Genomic DNA, 15677 nt, shown 5'->3' with positions numbered 1-15677 from the left:
GACAATAGGATGGTTATAGATCTAAAGATGGGCGCTTGTGTGGGAGCGCAGGAGAGTGGCGAGCCCCATTAAATCCATTTAATGCTTTAATTTCATCCGTCGCAGTGGTTTGTGAGCGTAGACCCGTCCCAATTTGTTGTTTTATTCACCCAGCGCACGGTGTGTCTCTGCGGAGGGGGTAGGAATCCTGGCGGGGGTAGCTACCTTGGCACAACACCTGACTGCTCGGTAGAAACAGGGCTTAAAGTGATACTACGGGAAGGAACAAGTTGGGTCCTATCACAAGGTTTATGGCAGAAATTACCCCTACAGCAGTGTTTTTGTGCAGCAGAAGCCCAGAGCGCTCGCACCAAACACCCCCTCCCTGCTCCTCTGCTGGTTTCCTCTGCACTCAGACGGGGCCATATTTTACTTTACCAAAAACACAAATAAACGGACTCCCACCAAAAAAATCTGATATCAGTCTGAATTTGCGCCTTATTTAGAGAATTTTCAGCGCGTTACTTTCACACAAAAACACCGCTAATTAAGGCTCTGGTTCTCATCGTGTCTCTTCGTCCTGGCAGACTACCTGCGTTTGTTTAAATCTGGCACGCAGCGCACAGACTGATACACTAAGCGGCGAGCGCCTCGTAGCCAGCTGTGGCTCTGCATCGGAGGTAGCGCCGTTTTGCGACACAATAATTTACCGTTCTCTATGGCTTCTACTTGTAGAGCATTAAGTTGATACTGGAGTTAACATCTAATTAATTTGATTAAATTCCAAACCTTAAAAATAACAGAAATAAGCATTACAGTTGGGGTTCTCATGCTTATACCTGCTTCACATTATCACAAGTCCCACTCTACTTTACAGCAGGCAAAGTGTAATGTGAGGAGACAAGAGGTATTATCTACAACCAGCCTGTCTTTCTTTCTTCACAGCACACATGCTCAGTGACCATTAGAATAACTGGGTCTGTAAGTATGCATAAACTGGGTCATGGATCAAAAGCCCTAATGGAAGTATTGAAGCACATTGAAAAGACTGGATCTCTCTGGCCCCACGCCGAGCAACACATCTTGTTGGCATTGAGTTGATCAGGTTGTTGATCATGGCCTGTGGGATGCTGGTCCACTGCTCTTCAATGTCTGTGCCAAGTTGCTGGATGGTTGGCAGGAAGTGAAACATGCTGTCGTATACACCGATCTAGAGCAAACATGCTCAGTGGGTGACATGTCCAGTGAGTGTGCTGGTCATGCAAGAACTGGGATGTGTTCAGCTTCCAGGACCTGTGTACAAATTCTTGCAAGTTGGGACAGCACATCATCATGCTACAACATGAGGTGATAGTTGCAATAACACACCTTGGGATCTCGTAACGACTCACGACGATGACCTCTACAAACTACTCGCCCACACAATGCCTTACACACTGTCTGCCCTGTACAGTGAAAAACAGTATTTCAGCATTTGCACACTCAAGTCAGTTACAATGAATCAACAGTCTATCAAAAAACTTTTTTTTTCACTGAAGTCACTGTCATTGCGAAATGAACACCTCAGAGTATCAATAACAGAAAACAAATTTGTGGTGTCTTTTTTACGTCTTTGTCACCACCTGGTGGTAATACCTGTGAAAACATGTTCAGATCTTAAAATGAACCAGTGATCATTTGAAATGAGCAAACAGTAGGCTAAATTTATTTATTTATTTATTCATTTATTTTGAATTTACTTGATATGACCTTGAAAAATGAAAATAAACTGCCCCTGATCTCAGGAGCAGTTTATTTTCATTTTTCAAGGTCATATGATATTGGTAATTTAGGATATGCACCAGAGGAAACAAGAATATTAATACAAGAGACACAGCATATCTATGTTTAGAAAAATAAAACTTTTTTTTTTTTTTTTTCCAAATATTACTGTCAAACAACTATATATCAACTAAATGATTCACTTCTGTTCAGAGTGAAGTTTCTGTAGTATGTGACAGTTTAGGGTGCTGTATCATCTGCTGCACTTTGTCCACTATGTTTTATAAAATCATGGAGATTTTAGGACACTTTCGGCCTTTCTCCGTCAACAAGCTTTATAGAGATGGTGATTTTACTACTAGCACAATTTACCACCTGCCAACAGTGCAAAATCCACTACCAAATGGTTTTCTGACAATGCTTGATGTGGCTTTTGCCAACAACAGGCTCAAAAGCTCTATATCAGGAAAAAATTGGTGATGTCACAGAGACAGCATCCGTTTATCACATGGTTTATGTGAGAAACCCCTGACCCGAAAATACAAAACAGCTGAAGGCCACTTCCAGAGCAACCTGGTTTTTAACACCCCCTCAGTTGAGCATTGATGCAGAAATTCAAATGTGGCAAATTAGAGATTATAAATGAATATCCTCTTTAGAAGTTGGAGATTTCTGTTTGGTAAGATCCTGTTTTTTTTTTTTTGTTTTTGTTTTTTAGCTTTCATGAAATGAATATTCCATCAATACTCATTTTCATGTCATACATTACTTTCATTGTTGAGTATCTCAGTATCAGAGTAGTAACAGAGCTGAAATCAGTCTGGTTGTGTCACTAAAAGTTAAACAGTAATCAACATCTTCAGGTTCTGTAATGACTTCCTGATAAGATTTCACTGTGTGTGCTACACACGGGACAGAGTGACAGGGGTGTTAGAGTCATAGTCCTTCAGTGCTTTGAGAATCTTGTTCCAGTGTAAGTGACTCAGTTAATGATAGATAGATACTATGGGTGTTCCTCAAACTAAAAATGTCACATCATAGCATGACATGCTGTTTTAATGTAGGCAGTCCTTGCAGATAACAGCTTTGATAACCACTAGAAATGGCCCAACAAGGAACCACCCTCAGGAACACACCTGGGTGAAATTTTTCCTCTATTCTGCCTCATATAAGGACACTGAACACCTTTTTTCTTCTTAAAGAGCTATTGGAGTCATCAAAGCAAGGACATTCAGGTATGACCACCCTGTATGCTTAAACTTTTGATTTGAACATAATTTTTTTTTTTTATCAACACATGAAATGGTCTAGAAATTCAGTGAAATGTTTAGGGACAAAGTGATTTCAATTATTTCATTTTTGGAAAGACAAAAAGTGTGAAACTTCTGTAGTGTATTTCTTTACAGAGTAGGCAGATTTGTTTAGAACACCGCAACACAAGGATTCATCTGACAACTAAAGCAGAGTACTGAGTGATTAAAAAATCACATTTTACCGCATGAATTCCTGCCAAGAAGGTTTCGAGCTTAAACTACTTTTATCCTCAGGCCAAAATCAGCAGAAAATCAAATAACGGACAGCTTCATTTATGACAATCTGATTGTTTTGAAGAACTTTTTGTTGAAAGAAAAAGAAAAAAGAAAATCAAACAACAGCAAGTGACTTGAACAGCCACAATGTAAGCAGCCTGATGTTAACCTTTTCTCTCCCCGCAGACTGATCATGGCTTCAGTTCTGGTGACATTCCTGCTGGTTTTGGGGCTATCAGGACACAGCATGGCCTTTGTCCCTATTGGAGGTGGGGCATCCACTCATGTCAGCATTTCTGGAACAGCTCTGTTGCAAAAAGTGGCAGAAACGTGTCGGGCGGTGGCCGAGGAAGCTGGTTATGAGTTTGAACCCACGGTAGGATGAGAGATAAAACGTGCTCAAATGTAGGAATGTACGGCAAACAGACGTGCACTGAAAACACAAATGAACTTTCAATGTTACTTTAATACATAAGTCCAAATGCTGCTCGTTTACCCACAATTTGGGTCTGTCTTTTGGGAAAGTTGCTCTTCAGAACAGATAATCATGCAGTTTTGGTCCCGGAATATTTGAGCTCTTAGGCACTCAGAGATTGAGGGGTACATGCAGCAAGGCCATGGAGGCTTAGTGCAGGGAGGCTAGTGTGGAACAAGACAGGTCCTAAAGAAGAAAGGAAGCTGATCTCAGAGCAGATACGTCAGCAAGAGAAAGTTGTTGGGTGGCTCAAGCTCCACAGGGGTCACAGGGGAGCCCTCATTCCCACTGTGTGCACAGACAGCAAAATTAAAAAAAAAAAGTTTTGTCACAAAAACGTTTCATCTGAAAATGCTAAAAATCTGCGTTTACTTAGAAACGCAGAGGGACTGAAAATGCTGTAATAAGCATGGTCATCTGGTGTATTGGGGAATACTAAATTCAAAAGTGGAGAAACAAATGCTCATTTTGTTAAAGACAGTCAGCAGATTCAGCAGATCAAGCAGCACAAGCACAACATCTGTACCCTGAAAGAAAAAGATCATTAGATTAACTTAATTTTAATGTGTACGTCGGTCCCACACTATCAAAATGTATAGATCCAACATCACTTTCCTCTTTATCCCAACAGAATATTTCTTTAGATTCAAACATTTTAATCAAATAAGACTGTGTAAATTAAATCTTTTCCAAGTTACGATTGCTCCAATGAATCGTGTAATTTGGAATTTGGTATATCAACTTAATTTTACCATGTTACTAATACTCAGAAGTATTGTAGTATTTGTTTTTTGTTTTGTTTTGTTTGTTTGTTTTTTGTTGTTTTCTTATTTGATGTTACGTTACTATATTGCCATGTATGATACGTTGTTTGAATGCTCGCCTGTTATTAAATTTAAAAAAATAAATAAATAAATAAAATATCTGACCTGATAATTAAATTTAGATCAACTTAAATTCATTATACACTTGTTTGTTTAAAAATTCAAAATCACAAATATGAAACAAAGATACACTCAAAAAAATAGTCATTGGAAGAACATGATTTTTATCATGGTACCTTTGTTCCATTAAAACAAACCAAGTTAAGTCAATTAATCTTGACTGTGTTGTTTCAACTTAATCAAATTTCTTTCATTCAGCAAGCTCCCAATGAGCTGTCACAACAAAAAATACTTCATTAGTTTTTACCAAGTAAACAAACAAAGGTTCACATAGTTATGTCCAGACAACTCCTGGTGACAGCAAGTAGACTGTTAGCTCATCAGGAACTTGAACCCTTCTAAATGATGCCCACATTACCCAGGTTATCCTCTGGCTCTGCTCTCTGATGAATAGGGCCTACTGCACATTACTGCCACCTCCTGCTCTGGAGAGGTGTTGCAGATGGGATTCCTACTCAAACCAATTAGGTTGAGTTAACGTAAAGTGATGTTGTAGTTTTAACGATTTTACATATAATGCTAAAGCAACATGATTTAATCATGTTTAACCACTAAACATGAAATAACCTAGTAGAAGCTACATGTTTTACTTATGTTGGCTGAACAAACACCCATGTTGATTGTTTTGAGTGTACTGTTGTCCTGTTGTATGCGCTTGCATGAAGCAGAGTGTGACGTCACCATTTCTACTGAAAACGCTAGCTTACTGTTTACACTGCAACAGTGATGGCTACGTTTCAGAAAAATCCCACTCTGGAGGCCGTTTTCAAAAGTTTCAAAAGGCTGAAATGCAACAAAAATTTTGCGTTTTACCCCAAAAACGTTGTTGTGTAAACGGCCCCTTAGTCTGTTCAATAGATGTTACACATCCAGCTTAGGGAAATGTGAAGTTAAAGAGAAATCTAGCTCTTATCTAGTTGCCTGTGAAGATAAGAAGCTGCTGTTGTGCATGACAAGTTGGATCCTCTTTTTTTTCTTTTTTTTTTTCTTTTTCTTTTTTTACAGTCAAAAACGTTTATCCACCACAAACTATTTTCAACACCTTTCTCTTTCCTTCTTCCTCATCCAATCAGTACATTTAACTGTCACCAATCAAAATGCTTATGTTTCAGTTTGTTCATTGCATGCTTTGGTAGAGCATGATGCAATATGGCTTAAGTGAAAGGGTTGTGCTAAGTTTACAAAAACAAATCAACAATCGAATTCAGGCAAATGGACTCTAGTTTGAACATTCGTATTCTCTTCTACTAAGTCTGTTCAGCTAAATAGAATAGAATAGAATAGAAAATACTTTATTTATCCCCGAGGGGAAATTCAGGAGTCACCGCAGCATTTAAGAAAACAAAAGCAAATACTGCTGTAAACTACAGACTGTACCTTTAAAGCACAGCAGGGCCTCACAGAACTCCAGATCATCAAAGTTCTCCTTTTGCTGAAAACTCTGTTCCAGGATGATATCAACCAGCAAAGATCTGAGACCATCAGGTGACTGCACACCAAGCAGAGTCAGTCCCAGCTCTGTATAATGTTGAAGGCAGGCTGAATACATAAGTTTATGAATAAAACATCAGGTGGTGTTTGGGTAATCTTCACCAATTACATTAACAGTGTACAGCAGGAGAAAGATCCTGGCAGTTTGGAAGACAAACCTTCTCTTCCCTCAGTGTTTTGTTTATTTCTGGACCTGTGACCTCTAACCTTTGACTCCTGACTGCAGGGTAACTCTGCTGAGGAGCTAGTCCAGGCCTGTCTTGGTCCCACAGCCACAGGAGAAGTTTCTGGTGCAAAGTTTCATTCTGCCCTTCAAGAGATCTACACACAGAACGGACTGGTAGACCGTGACTTTGTCAACAGGTGAGAGAATTACAGGAAAAAGGAAAATTAGCGGTGGGACTGTGGTGCAAAGCTTTCAGTGTGATTTGCTTGTGCTCTCTTTCAGTGCTCCACACCACTTCAACTCAGAGGCTTTTATTGAGGGACGCAGACTGATCACAGAAGGGGTTGTAGCGATCAAGGCTAACATTCGTAGTGAGAACTTCAAGGCTGCCAGAGAAACTCTGGGTAGAGTGCTTCACACACTGCAGGTGGGGCAGGTGGAAAGAAACAATGACACTTAGTGAGGATGACTCATTCATTGCCTTTAATTAATCATAGCTTTTAACTTATTAATGATTCTGTTTTTGTGTTTTTCCATGCACTACAGGATTTCTACAGCCACAGTAACTGGGTGGAGCTTGGAAACACAGAGCCATATATCAATCTGATACGCCCAGACCTTCCTCTAGAAAACCTGGCAGGTGTGTAAGCATGTGTCTGTGTGTTTTATGCACAAAAAGTGACTCTGTTAGTTTCATGGATGTACAGTAAAGGTTGTGATAAAGCTGTCATAACAGTAAAACAGGTGAAACTCCATCAGAGAAAATATCAACACAGCAAAGTGTCAATTCTTCTCTGTCACTGTTCAAAGGTTGCAAAGAGTACTTTGAATTTTTACAGAAGATGAGTTTGATTTATCACAGATAAGCACATTTACACAGCACTCCTATTTGAGTTTGAATGTAAGAAACATTAAATAATGGAGGACATGACGATTTTTTTTTGTCTTTAGTTGCACAGGTTTGTTCACTTCCTGTGAATGTCATACTGTATGTCTTTCACTCCCGTAGACAAGGAAACTGCCACCTGCAGTGACTGTGCCAGTGGAACATGTCCCAATCCCATCCTCCCCAACATCCTAAAGGAGAAGAAACTCACATCAGGCTACATGGGAATTTTCTCAGATGATAAGCCAAAAGGTTTCAAACATATCCTCAAACTGCTCTTGGATCTAATAACTGATTTTGACCCTGCAAGGCTTGTTTTTGTATTCAGTTTTCTTTTCTTTTCTTTCTTTCTTTCTTTTTTTTTTATACAGAAATTGTCATTAAGAAAAATATACCTACTTCTTTATATCATTATACCATATCCCATCTAAAGTCACAGACAAACATGTTGAAACATTGCCTCTTAAAGGTGTCGTAGGCAGGATTTAGCCAGTCAATGTTAATTTTTTTTGTGTTTTCGTTGAAATAAATGTTAGAGTATCCATTGATAACCCTCTATGAGTGTAGTATAATTGCACTACCGCGAGGTCGCAGCATTTCCATCTGTCTTTGTTATAAGCTGACAGGGATTTTCGACTGCTCCAGGTATCTTTGACCAATTAGAAGGGCCCATGAGGCTCTATCCTGATTGGTCGAGGAGTGGCGCTTCGTCCTTTATTGCGATTGGTTGTAAAGCTCTTCGTTCTCGTGAACGCGCATGAGGAAGTCCTGGCTCGCATATTTGCCTGCTGTGACGGACTTCGAACCACCAAAACACCAAGGAGTTAAACGAGGACAGCACAAAGAAGAGGGAGAAGAAGAAGAAGAAGAAGAGCAAAAAGAAGAACCATAACCTCATGTGTAAACTTCTTGTGGGAGGGGCTAAACTTGCGTAAGGGCGTGATGTCAGAGAACACAGGACAGGAGGGGCTGTGCTGGTTTTCAAATTGCCATCTTACATGGGTAATCCTGCCTACGGTACCTTTAATTCTGTAGAGACAGAAAAAATGCATAAACACCAGCACACTGGTCCTTTAAAAATGTCTTCTCTGCACTATGCCAGGTAAATGCAGTCATGGAGGTGCAGGTGACCTAACTGGCACATCAGTTCCTCGGGGAGGCATCAGCAAGGACGAGCGTCATTCTCATAATGCCGCCTTCCATGATGTCGCTGTGAAGGCAGCAACTGCAGCCACCCTCCAGCTCTTGCAGGACATCAGGTTTGCTGCTGGAGACAAGGACTTCCTAAGGTTTGGTGTTAAGAAAACAAACATTTCAGACCTATCCAGTTACAATGCATTACATTGAAACAAATTTTATATCTAAAGTCTCTTCTGCCTACAGAATGGTGGGGATTGCGCGCTCTTCTGTTGTGTGCTTTGTAATTGACACAACAGGCAGTATGAGAGATGATATCGATGAAGCCAGGTCAGTTGTTTATGAAATCATTGACAGCAAAGCAGGAACACAGGACGAGCCATCTGAATACATTCTGGTACCTTTCAATGACCCAGGTAGGAAAAGTTTTACCTGACCATGATCTGAAAAACATATATGGCACCAGACTTATATCTCAAGATAAACTTTGCAAACCCTTAGGAGCTGTGTATATTGCTGTATATTGTATGTGAACTTTTATGGGACCAAGCTTTCGTTGACCCTGTTGTGTTTCATGTATGTAGGTTTCGGACCAATGACCAGGACATCAGACCCTGAAAAAATGAAAAGTGAAATTTCTAAGCTGACAGCAAAGGGAGGTGATGATGAACCTGAGATGTGCCTGTCAGGACTCCAGGTACTATTTCCCGAACAGTGCAGACTGTGAAATGTCACCTGCTGATCACTGCTGTACAGTGGTGGCCAAAATCATTAGAAAACCTGACAGATCTGAAAGTATTACCCCTTTCTTTGCCTCCAATACATAACCATAAAATATGTAGAGGGTTTCTCTGAGCACTAAAGATAACAGATGAAGTGAGTCCTTTTGTCGTTAATGACTTTGAACTTTGATATGTAGACATGGTTGAATTCTGGATTTGAGGGGGCCAGTCCATCATTTTAATGTTCCTTCTCAGAAGGACATGAATTAAATTTTTGCTATGATTCCTCAGTTCTATTGCAAAAAGAGCATTGTGACATAATGATGACTTTCCTTTATTTAAGATATTTAATTTTCTTTTATTCGTTCTCATACACATTTTGACGGCCGAGTCATCAAAACAATTTAAACCTCTTAAATTTGCCAAGTGTTCTGATCATTTTGATCAAATGGGTTTTGGTAAAGGTTGTAGTGATTCAAGATGAACTAACAAGAATTGTTTATTTCATTTTACCAGTTGGCTCTCACTGGGGCCCCTGCCTCCTCCCACATATATGTTTTCACTGATGCTACGGCCAAAGACTATGATCTCAAAGACACTATTGTTGCACTTATAAGGACAACAAAGTCAACGGTAGGTACTAACACTCAAGGTGCCCCATTCAAGTTTTCAATTTGAGTCATTCAATTTTAAAAACGTGCATGAAATGATCTCCACAGGTCTCTTTCTTCATGACTGGGCGTTCCGGCAGGCGCCGTCGCTCTCTCAGGGCTGGCTCTTTTGAAGACTACAAGGAACTGGCCCTGGCTTCAGGAGGCCAGGCCATCCAGGTGTCTAAGGGACAGCTGCCTGAAGCCACGGATGTCATCCTTGACACGTCCACTTCAGCTCTGGTAATTTGGTGCTGTTCTGATTGTAATTTAGGTAGCATGAACCAGAGATTTTGGAGGTACTTTGAAAGATGTACAAAGGTGATTTTGGTCCTCGTCTTTATTACCCAGGTTACAGTTCTCCAACGAGCCAGGAACCCTGGGAAGCAGGAGACTTTCCCGTTTATGTTGGATGAATCTCTGAAAAATATCACGATCTATGTCACAGGAACATCCCTGTCCTTTACACTGACCAACCCAGCGGGTACAAAAACAGTATCAGCAGATCACCGCAGTGATTATGTTTGAGACTAATTTAGTTTCATTTTCTCATACAAGGAACTTCAGTGTGATACCTTCTCATGAATTTCAGGTGTGAGTCAGAACCAGAATGAGGCAAATGGTAAACTGGGCACCATTAAGACTGCAGGAAACCTGTGGAGGTTTAGGCTCAATGCTGACAAGCAGGCAGGAACCTGGAAGATCAACATCAACTCAAAGAAACCGTACACCCTCAAAGTCACAGGTCAGATATGAAGTTTTCTTAAGGCGACTACCTCAGCTGTTCCAAATTTCAACTATGTGGTTACCTTTACAGTTCTTGGCCTACCTCAACAGACACAGGGCAGGGAAAGGGAACATGATAGTCACTATTTCTTCACAAGTGCAGAATTGTAAAGAGATTATTCAAATTTAAACTAACTTTAAAGGAAACAGATGTTGAAAACGAATGAAACAGACAAAATTTGATTTAGCGCTAATCACTGAGCCGTATATTTGTTGGTTTGTCAGCATTGTACGGGACGCTATTTCCTCTTTTTAGTCTTTGCTCTCAGCTGACCTGATGTCTGATAGTGAGGGATGGTTAACTTAATCTTCAGTTGTGAGATCAGAGTATTTTAAAATCTGCACTCATATGGTCCTATGTTGTGAGCTGTTTTTTTAATTACATAATTACAAAAGAAAGTTCCCTGAGCTTGCTTTTGGTGTGTCTGTCTTTACTTATGTCTCCAGGCCAGAGTACCTTAACCTTTATCTACGACTTTGTGGAAAGCTTCCAAGGACCACACCCAGGTTATGCAGTTCTCAGTGGGCGTCCACAAGCAGGTAAACCACATGCAAAAAGTTCAGCCCCTTTAGTTTCACATGATTAACATAAATCAGGAGGGCCTTGCCCCAATGCTGTCATCAGCATAAATGATCTGATGTTTTATTACTTTAATATACCTCATGGTGACACCTGGACACATCATCAGTGACGATCTGCGGGTCCCTGCGGGTTGTGCAACTGCTGGTCGTACTCTCCGGTAGGGGTACTTGTACTTGAGCACGGCATGGTTTGGATGGCCAGTGTGACCAAAAACTTCAGTTGATGCAACTCAGTTCTCCAAAACTCCATCCAGGTGATCTTTCAGTTAGCAGCATTGTCCCACTTGGTCCAGAAACCCTGTTGCCCAGTGTCTGCCATCTTTCTAAAGTGAACCTCCCCACTTCCTTCTCCACCCCGCCCTGGATTAACTGGATTAGCTTTTGCCTCTCCTTGCACCCAAACATGGCCCACCCAGTCACCACTGTGCCAAACAGGATGTTGTGCTGCAGCCTTGCCTCAGCTCAGTTGATACCATGTCTATCCCACTTTGATTGTGTCCGCATAAAAGATCTTGGTGTCAGCAGAGTCTCAGTAGAGCTGGACTTCTCTGTCCCTTGAGATTCGAAACTCTTCAACCAAACTGCTTAAAAGAAGCTGCATCTTAAGCCCAGTTTCCACCAAACAGTCAGGTTTGAATCAGTACATCTTGATGCTGGTTGGATCGGCCCTCACTTGGTAGGCAGGATGTAAGCCAGATACTGATAGCTGCATCAGTTATATAATAAGGTGACACTATAGCAGCCCATCAAAGTGTACTCCGCAAATAAATACTATGATGAAGAAAAATCTGGCACACTATAAATAAAAAACAACAATGGAAGACATCCAAAAATTTGCCTTCTTTTTGACTGCCACGTTACTCTCTGTTCAGAGAAGGCTGTGTACCACAAGGAGAAATACAGCAGTCGCAAGGTACATGATGATTTGTCCAATCAACAGGCTGCAGTTTTGTAGCTCCAACTTCTGGGGTCGGATCAGTTCAGTTTGGCACCTCAACAGAAGGGTTCCAAAAGCTTATGAGTCAAGTTATCACAAACTTAACATTCAAAAGTGGTTCATATTTTGCAGAATAATTTCTCTCTTCTTCTTGTTCCCCTCACTCAATCTTCATTTCTCTGCTCTGGGAACCAAGGCCTGCCTGCTACCCTGATGCTCAGAGCAATGGGAAGGAGAGGTCCGTCCTCATTGTCAGTTGGAGCTGTTAGTCTAGTGACTGTGTCTGGTTCTGAGACTGTAAGCAATGGCACAGTCACTGATTTGGGCAATGGGGACATCTTGGTGACTGTTGATACAGTCCCTGAAGGGGAATTTGTGGTCGGATTCGAAGGAACTGACAAGGTGTCCAACAGTGAATTCCAGAGGCAGTCGACCACACAGATGTCTGTTTCCAAAGTGAACATTCAGGTTGGTTCCTTCACTTCCTCTGTGCACCCTGTGTCTCTTTTGGTTTTGTTTTGAAGTATGATTAAAATGTCTGAACACATATGAATATTGTTCTAATTCTTTCATTTAATGGTAAACTTGTTTTATTGTGTTTTCTCTCACATATTCCTCCAGGCTGTGGTAGACAGCAGTGCAGAGCCAGGAAAACCCTTCAAGCTCCCCTTTAGTGTCAGGACTCAGGGTTCTGGTGGTCAGTACTCCATCCAAGCCAAAAATGACAGACAAATCCCCATGGAATACCCAAAAAGGTGACTGCGACATGTTACTAAATTTGAATTATCAGTCCTTGGTTTGGAAGCTATTTATCATACAGAACACAGCATTTTCTTCTGGCTGGATCAAGTTGTTTCTCAGGGTTTGAAGGGAATGACCTTTGATTCAGTGTTTTTTTTTGTTTTTGTTTTTTTTTACATTTTTATTTATTGATTCCACTTTCAGAATAATTTGTGACAACTTTTTAAATGAATACTTCCAAAGTTATTTGATTTTTATTGCTAATCAGGAATTCAGTTTAAAGTCTGTACTGCTAATTGATCCCCAAACTCAGGGGGAAGGCTTCCCTTTCCTTCCTTGGTGAAACTTGCTCAACTGTCCTAATCTGTATGTCCCTGTGAAGTCCTTTTGGTGCCTAAATCTTGCCAATCATCCTAAATGTTAGCATCATCAAAATATTGTGTCCTGTAAGACTCAAAACTTAATTTATCATTTTCCAGTTACCAATATTTATTTATTTTTCTCTGACAGCCTCACCTTGACGACTGGTCAATATGTTAATGCTACTTTGACCATTAAGCCACCCAGCAACATACCATCAGGCACTGATGTCACTGTGACGTTGGAAGCCAAGTCAGCCAGTGGGGCTGACTCCAACTACGCAGTGTTGAGGGTATCTGTTGTCACTAAGGTAACCAGACACAACATGAATGTCAGAGTTACAAACAGATCAGAAAAAAGTGACACTTAAAACAAGTTAGTAGTCTCTGAATTTAGTTAATGTTTAAGTATAAGAGGAGTCACTTTTTTTTTGATCAAGGAATACATGTTAGACAGATCATTAATATCATTTGCACACTAGCAAAGAGAGGTTATTGTGTTTTTTAGGCTCTATACTGTTGTTTTGGTGCTATAATAGAACTTTTACACATTTTGCAGCTCCAAAATAAATAAATAAACAAATAAATAAACAAATCACTATTTCTCACACACTAGTATTTTAAAAGCCCCATTTTTAGCTTCTGCCTGAAATACTTTGTTTTTTCTACTGTCTCTTTAGATTCTTTCACTCACAATATTTCAAAAGCAAACTTATAAAGTCATGTTGACTTTCATTGGTAAATGGTTAACCACAGGAATTACAAATACATCTTACTGTAATCTATGATTAAAAGGGCAAATAATGACTGACGTGGTACTTCAGCTTTAAGTAAACACATTGTACTTTCATTATAAAGTGTTAATACATTAACAAGCTTTAAAACACACAAGCAGCCTTATCATGATAACTTTTTGAAAAGCAATGGAAATATTTGATCTGTACATGTATTTGATATTTTTATATTCCTTTCTTTTATTCAGATTACAGACTTTGTTCCTCCCCGGTGTGACGTGGTCAGTGTTCTGGCTGATGATTGCCCTCAGGATGTCTCTCAGTGTGAACCTTTCCAGTGGGAATTTTTGGCCAACCTCACAGACGGAAATGGCACTGGGATTGATAAAATTACCCTTCAACAGGGAAAGGGAAACCTGACCTTAACCCCTCTAGACAGTCCTTTAGTCCAGGCTAACTACACAGCATCCTGCTGCTCACAGATTGTTGAGTTTACAGCTGTAGATAAAGTTGGAAATGTGGGCAAGTGCTATCATTCGATCGTCCGTTCTGCTGGCCCTCCGACCTCAACCCTTTCACTGCCGCTGTGGTTGTGCCTTCTGGTATCTGCTCTGTCGAGGCTTTAAAGGGCCTGTGTAAGGCATTCATCAAGTATTGAAGGTGATGGTGATGCCAGTAATTCTTTTCTCTTAAATCCTATTTATTAAGCAAGTGAAAATTAAACCTACTCTTTCTGAACATTCCATTGGACCATCACGGTCTGAAACCTTTCTGCTTCAGGTCCCACACCTGGCTTCCATCACCTGAAGCCTCGTTATGTTCACTAAAGCCAAGGCTAACCAGGTGTTACATGTCAGAACTTTATCTCTTGGTTATTTGACACTAAAAATAAAGCAAAAACAAAAACCCTGCAGCATTGGCTCAGATTCATTGTGTATTGTTTGATATTGACTATTGTGTAACATATGAGGAATAAATGACTTAGGGAAATTTCTGAATATGGCTTTGTGCCTTAAGCAATTTTAAAACCTTCAGCTCTGTCAACAAAACTAACAAAGTAACTGAGTGTTTAGGCATTGTCTGCTTCATCTGGAAAAGAGTCTTGGCCTGAAATACTGTTTTGCCCCTGCCTGTACACTGCACAGCAGACATACTACAATGACTGCCAGATGATTCTACGATTACTAATAGTATGTTCAATTATTTTGTTTATGAAATAGAAACACTGAATTAAATAGGGTCCTTGGTCATTGTTTGTGTTGTTTTAAAAGACAGACAGGAGTTGACAGAAAAATAATCACTTGTAACAGCCACAGGCTTTGGAATCTTCTACCCTTTGCTAAATGCTAACTACATGGACCTAGCTATTTTTCTGACTAAAATATTGACCTTCAAAATGAAACAACTCCTCAGTATTTATAGCCAAACTGTATTTTCGTAAACCTCATCACTCATCAAGAGGGGACGAGTCCTGAATCAGTCTACCTGGCATACTGTTGCCCACAATGCACAGTGTTAATGCGGTTTGTCCATATTGGTGGTACCAAGGAGCAACCTCCAGTCTGAAATAATGAAACAATGTGGAGAGTCACAACCAGAAGTCACATATTCACCAAAGCCCTTTTCAAAGGAGAAATAAACATATTTACAGCCTGGAACAAATGTCTCCATCTGAATCGCTAATTTCACTATTGACACACACTGTACAGAGGTGAATTTTTTTTCCCCCTTCGGTTTAGAAGATATTGAGCTCCAGAGCACAGTTCAGCTTATGTGACTCAGGCCCTCTATAGCTGTT

General features: G+C 40.3%; 1 protein-coding gene across 1 annotated transcript; it reads left to right on the top strand.

Annotated features, from left to right (window-relative positions):
* Nucleotides 1-2842: 2842 nt before the first annotated feature.
* Nucleotides 2843-14786, top strand: LOC141784276 (von Willebrand factor A domain-containing protein 7-like). Its single transcript, XM_074662059.1, has 18 exons — nt 2843-2880; nt 3456-3645; nt 6406-6542; nt 6628-6772; nt 6892-6985; nt 7355-7483; nt 8334-8520; nt 8615-8784; nt 8953-9065; nt 9607-9723; nt 9810-9983; nt 10092-10224; nt 10333-10485; nt 10974-11066; nt 12242-12513; nt 12667-12800; nt 13297-13456; nt 14128-14786. The coding sequence occupies exons 1-18, from the start codon at nt 2843-2845 to the stop codon at nt 14503-14505; spliced, it is 2817 nt and encodes a 938-aa protein (XP_074518160.1). The 3' UTR covers nt 14506-14786.
* The last annotated feature ends 891 nt before the right edge of the window (nt 14787-15677 follow it).

This window comes from Halichoeres trimaculatus, unplaced genomic scaffold (genome assembly GCF_033239565.1).
Source record: "Halichoeres trimaculatus isolate MK-OKI-2021-1 unplaced genomic scaffold, fHalTri1.1 fHalTri1_scaffold_2, whole genome shotgun sequence".
In the NCBI taxonomy this organism is placed as follows: domain Eukaryota; kingdom Metazoa; phylum Chordata; class Actinopteri; order Labriformes; family Labridae; genus Halichoeres; species Halichoeres trimaculatus.
This window is presented reverse-complemented; position numbering and strand designations above follow the sequence as displayed.

Excerpts from the sequence above, each read along its gene's own strand:
- LOC141784276 (XM_074662059.1), top strand. The coding sequence starts at position 2,843 with ATGGCCCAACAAGGAACCACCCTCAGGAACACACCTGG. Across the intron at positions 10,486-10,973 it reads GTACACCCTCAAAGTCACAG|GCCAGAGTACCTTAACCTTT; the intron begins GTCAGATATGAA and ends TTATGTCTCCAG. Across the intron at positions 12,801-13,296 it reads CCCATGGAATACCCAAAAAG|CCTCACCTTGACGACTGGTC; the intron begins GTGACTGCGACA and ends TTTCTCTGACAG.